The following is a 6,000-nucleotide window of genomic DNA, read 5'->3' as shown; positions in this document are numbered from 1 at the left end:
CACAGATTCATGCACCAGTGGGGTCCCTCGGCCTGGCCTGCAGGGATCAGGCCGAATCCGTGCACCGGGCCTCCAACTTCCCCCAAAGGGTCCCAGATTTCGAGAGGACGCCGGGCCAAGCTGAGGGGCCCCACCGGTGCATGAATCTGTGCAACAGATTTCTAGTAAATATATATGACTCAATTTGTCAAAGGTTCTAAACAAAAGATGATCTTATATCAGTCAGGATAGGCTAAGCTCTGACACATCAAGAAATGAGTTCAAAATCACAACCCATTGACCACACTAATGGCCACAGTTGGGTGCACAGGGAGCTGGGAAGTGTAGACTTTATTCTGGGCAGCTATGTACCCAACTATGAAAGAAAGAAGGGCAAATACTGGGAGTTAACCAGCAATCTCTGTAGGGAAGAAAGGAAAATATCTGACCTTTTTCTTCCTTTTTGTTTTTCAGATTTAAAAAAGATCCCCATGTAGCGCAAATGCAGGAACATTTGAACCTTCCATGGTAAAGGATCTGTCCCAGCATGTCTGCCTATTACAGGAATAATGGGTATGAGGAAGAGCCAGATTACCCGGATTATTCAGGGTCTCGGAATCACATGCAGGAGTATTTGAAAACTCAGGAGTATCCAGATTCTCTGAACAACTCAGCTTTCTCCAAAACCAGGAGGAACCCATACTCTGAAGACTCCAGAACAAGTCCAGACTATCCCAGGTCCCTAGCAGAACCAGATTATCCTGGATCTTTGAGTAATCCAGACTATCCTGGCATCAGAGACGATCTGTACTCTGCAAGCTCCAGAAGACATCCAGGCTATCCCAGGACTCTAGCAGAACCAGATTACCCCGGGTCTCAGAATAATCCAGACTACCCTGGCACCAGGAGCAATCCATACGCTGCAGGCTCCAGAAGAAGTCCAGACTACCCCACATCTCTGGCAAAGCCAGATGCATCTTGGAGCAATCCATACGATCCATACTCATCCAAAGAGCCAGACTACTCTGAATCCCAGCGAAATCCTGACTTTGCAGGTTCCGGAAGCAGTGGAAACTATGTGGGCTCCAGAACAAATCCTGATTATCCTGGATTCTTGGGAGAACCAGACTATCCTGGGGCTCAGGGAAATGCTCACCATCTTGGCCCCGGAGCCAGTTCCAACTATCCAGGCTCTGGAAGGAATGGAGGACATGCTGGTTCCAGAATCAAACCATCCATAGACACTCTGGGAGAGCCTGATTACCCGGGTGCTGAGAATCCATCTTACGCTCCACACTTTTTAGAGAAACCAGACTATCCCGGTGCTGAGGACTACCAGAACTCTCCAAATTTTTGGGGGGAGCCTGACTACCCAGATGCTGAAGATGGTCGTGATTATGGCTCTTCCAAGACTCCGGAAATGCCGAGGGAGTAAGTGCAGGCATCTCCCTCCACTGGGATGGGGGCTGAAACTCGGTTGGCATTGTTTGGGTTAGGGACAACATATTGTGGTTTTCGTGGCCTGAAGTTATGGTGAAACTGCAATACCTTTAGACCTCACCTAGGCCATGGACTCAGCCTGAGGCTTCAAGCCTTTACCTGAACGTAATCTTTCATCAGCTCTTGATTGGATAACACCTTCCTCAGGCTCCACCTGGTATCTAATTCCTGCAAAAACACTGAGATTCCCCACTGCTTTGACTGGCTACTTTGCAGGTCAAAGACTGGATAGTTATGACCACAAGCTTTTTAACCAGAAGTGTATCAACAGGAATGCACTGCAATAAAGAAAACCTTTTGAAGATATAACTCCATGAATTCAACTTCATTCTTCAATTGGTTATCTTTATGGCTGAGACATTAAAAAAACAAACAAACAAAAAAAAAAAACTTTTAATCTTCCATCAATTTTTGGTCATTGACCAATTTTACTAGATGCAACTCTAGTTTGGGTGACTTAGTTCTACCAAATCTAATTCTTTCTGAGTTAAAATTTTCAATGTCCATGTTGCCAACAAGATGTGATTCTTTAGCAAGTTTGGGGGGGTTTTAATCGATAATAAGCCCTAGCCCCTGTGGCTCAGATAATTGGAGTGTCATCCTGTACACCAAAAGGTTGTGGTTAGATTCTGGTCAAGGCACATACTTAGATTGCAGGTTGAATCCCCAGACGGGGCAGGCAACTGATCAATCCATGCTTCTCTCTCATCTTTCTCTCTCTTCCTCTATTTCTCTCTCTCTCTCTCTTCCTCCCTTTCACACACACACAAAAAAAAAATGGTAACAAATTTTACCATGTGAAATTCTAATCAATATGAGTCTCATTTTTCATTACTGTTTCTACTAATAATATCTAAGAAATCAACAAAAACTAATGGCCTGTTTTTATATCAAGGAACAAGGATATGGGATTTGGGTAAGTACCAGAGTCAAAATGTCTTTGTCCTAAATAGTAGGGTTAACAAGACCAGGTCAAAATGTCCTCCTTGGTCTTGTCCTCCCTGCCTGATTCATCATTCCAAAATACACTTCTGACCCTGTCACTCCCTTGCTCCTCATCTTCCATGAGTCCCTATAGCCTTTGGGGGAAAGGCTGAACCTGTGAGAACATGTTAAAATGCGGATGCACTGGGCTAATTGTAATATGCCAGCCAAAGACTTGACCTCCTTTCTCCTCTCTTATCCCTTCTCTACCTTAACCTCAGACCGAAGGTCAGTGTTCTTGACCTTGGCTGATTCTTAGAATTACCTGACCACCTGGGAAACTTAAAAAATAATACAGATGCCTGGGCCAAACTTTCAGAGCTTCTGATTTAATTGTCTGTGTAGGGTCTGGGAATTGGTATATACATAAAATTGAGAACCATTGTTAGTTGATTTAAATGAGCCAGATTAATTTATTTTCATACCATTCCCTTTATATAGTCAGCATTTTTTGGTCTCATACCTTTATTTATGCTGTTCTTCATCCTTGGAATGCCCTCCTCCTAACTCTTTACGTATGAGTTAATCCTTCCAATCTCAGCACACCCCCAACCCAAACTCCCAGCCAGAATTCTTCTCTCCTTCCTCCAAACTACTTGGGCTTGTTTTCTGATACTCAACAATCACTACTTGTATTATTATTGCTTATGGCTACTTCTAAGAAGCTCTACCAGATTTTATTGGGAGTTCCCTGAGAGTAGATACTCCAAGTCTTTATCTTTGTGTCCTCACCTGCCAGCCCATGCCTAACACATGGTTGGTATTTCTTTGGCATTTGTAAAATGGATGAATGGGTGGCTGGCTGGATGAATGGGTGACTGTCCTTACCATGCTACTGAATGGGTGTTGATCCATCATTTTGGGATTGCAGGTTGCTCAGCAGAACATCTTCAGTCCATCATGGACGTGTCAGCCCCGTGGGCTTGTTCACAAGGCAGAATGAAGAATATCCTGAAAACATTGAAATGCAATCCATCGAGATGGAAAATCCCTATGGCCACTCTGATAACGGCTACGGTAAGCATTTGTTAAAATGAGGATCATATCCTGGGAAGAAAGTGAAACTCAGTGAACTTAGGGCAACAGTGATTAAAGACTTTCCATAATTGAAGAATTGGTGTATCTCACTCCACTCAAGCACCCATATTACAAGGAATGAGAGCTCAATGTCTAGAGAAGCAGGATCATTAAGTACCAGAGCAGGCCAGATAGGGGTTGTGTGTACATGATGTATGTCCGGGTTCCATGCATTACGGTTATGTGGGGAAATGTGGGGTCAGTGTGGCCAGATCCTCCGCTTTTTCTAAAGAAGTGAGAAATCTTTGTTTTTATGTGAACCCACCCCCACCCCTGATTTTTACACGCTCCAGAATAATAATAAAAAATTAATAAAAATAAAAAATTAAAAACCTCTGAGCTGGGCAAACAAAAATCACTGGTGAGCTGAATTCAGTCTGTGTGCTGCTGGTGGCCAGCTTTAGTTTAGCGCAGTGTTTCCCAAACTTCTCTCATGATGAGAATCACCTGGTAGAGTTGTTAAAACACAGATTCCTGAATCCCAACTAAGAAGTGCTAAACTAGAATTTTTGAGAACATATAGGTAAAATTGAATACCTAACTTAGTGCTCTGTATATAACATCTGTCTTAGAGCACTAGTTAAGTATACAATTTTACCTATATGTTCCCAAAAATTCTAGTTTAGCACTTCTTAGTTGGGATTCAGGAATCTGTGTTTTAACAACTCCACCAGGTGATTCTTATCATGAGAGAAGTTTGGGAAACACTGGTTTAGCGCATCCTAAAGGTGTTCAGACAGGCAGCACCTGTGTATTCGAAACCTACTGTGAGGCAAAGGGAATAAGAGGCAGCTGGGTAGGTGACCCCGACACATGAAGACTTAAGAAAGTGAGCAAGCAGCCTATTGATATGAGAAAAATCACATCATCTTCAGAACCTGCCATGTAAAGGTTTGGCTCTGAGAGGCAAAATAAATGCTACCGGTTCTTGTCAGAGGAAAAGGGACTTATTACTGGTAGAGGAAGCCAGTCTACTACATGTAAGTCAATGTTATAGGAATTTAGAGCCCATGGGACAAGAAAAGGTAGGGCTGTTCAGCCAAGAACAGAATGAGGGACCCAAGTGCTGGTTGGAGCAGATGGAGGCTTGGTCAGCCCCGAAGAGACAGGGGGGAAGAGTTGGAGGCAGGCAGAGAGGAGGGGGTGGGGTGCCTTTCTGTGCACTAATGAAAAACACCCACAGTTGCATATTTGCATAGAAAACATTCATTTAGTCTATTCCACCGTTATGTCATGCATTATCAATGGGGCAAAATCAATCCCAAGATATGAAAATTTATTTTAAAAGGCCATAAAAAAAACCTTCCTCAATTTATATATAAAGCAGAGATACACATACTGCACATGAATATCGAGTCTAATGTATAGTCTATCTGTGATATTAATATTTCATGGGTAAGGGCAATGAGGAAGGAATGTCTAAAAAGACACCTATGGGCCAATAATGAAAAAAAAAAAAGATACTGTGTCTGACTTAGAGGCTAAGATACGAAGCTCAGAGAGGTTAAGTAACATGCCCAAAGGCGTGGCACACAGCGAGTAAGTAGCAACCCTGGGAACTGATTGTTGGTGAGAAATTCCAGAGCCTCCTGCCTTGTAATGGTGTGCCTGTCACCATGAGAACGTGCTCCATTTCCTCTTTGAGGTGCTGAGCCTTTACTGTTTACCATGGGCTGAATCAAAATACAGTGAAATGGGACACTGCCGTGAAGACGCTGAGACTGGACTCTCCCCCTGAGAAAATGGTGGTGTCATATTTTAAATTCATGTATGCACCATCATAAAATGCTAGGAAGGAACCTCTATAATCATCTAGATAATTTTTTTTTTTGCTTCAACTTTCTAAAAAGTAAGACTATTTTTTATGTTCACAGTAAAATTGAGGGGAAGGTAACAGAAATGTCCCATATATATCCCTCACCCCCACATAAATAGCTTTTGTTATGATTAAGATCCCTGCCAGCGTGGTACATTGGTTACAAATCAATGGACCTACAGTGACACATCATTCTCATCCAAAGCCCAGAGTTTACTCCCGTGCTCATCCTCAGTGTCATGCACTCTATGGATTTGGACATGTGTATAATGGACATGTATCCATCAGTATGGCATCATGCAGAATAGTCTCACTACCCTAAAGCCTCTTGGTGCTGCACCTAGCATCCCTCCCTCCTAGACAAGTGTTTTTCCATCAATTAAAAAGTTGTGAAATTAATTTTTTTAATGAAAAATAATGGGAAAGACTAAGCAGATATCGGAATGCTGTTTATGTAGTCAAGCAAAGTGGTGTTTTATGAAACTTGTTTTTTAGTTATACATGTGAAGGTACGTCCTGGGTCTCAGTGTATCCATTATTTTAAACTATGGCTTACAGTCAAATGAAAACCATCCATCAAGGCTGTTTGCATTGAATAGCATTGGTTTTGTATTTGTGTTCTGTTTTTCACCCAAGTGCTAATC

The 6,000-nt window shown here is 42.5% G+C and overlaps 1 protein-coding gene across 1 annotated transcript in view; it reads left to right on the top strand.

The window, feature by feature from the left end:
* Positions 1 to 526: 526 nt before the first annotated feature.
* TMC5 (transmembrane channel like 5) overlaps positions 527 to 6,000 on the top strand; it is a gene marked incomplete at its 5' end in the record, with an annotated part of 39,699 nt that continues 34,225 nt past the window's right edge. The window contains 2 exons of the mRNA XM_084880753.1: positions 527 to 1,410; positions 3,335 to 3,480. Coding sequence (XP_084736879.1) covers positions 527 to 1,410; positions 3,335 to 3,480 — 1,030 coding nt within the window. The remainder of the gene's footprint in view (positions 1,411 to 3,334; positions 3,481 to 6,000) is intronic.

This window comes from Pipistrellus hanaki, assembly GCF_964339955.1.
Source record: "Pipistrellus hanaki genome assembly, chromosome: 4".
NCBI lineage: Eukaryota > Metazoa > Chordata > Mammalia > Chiroptera > Vespertilionidae > Pipistrellus > Pipistrellus hanaki.
This window is presented reverse-complemented; position numbering and strand designations above follow the sequence as displayed.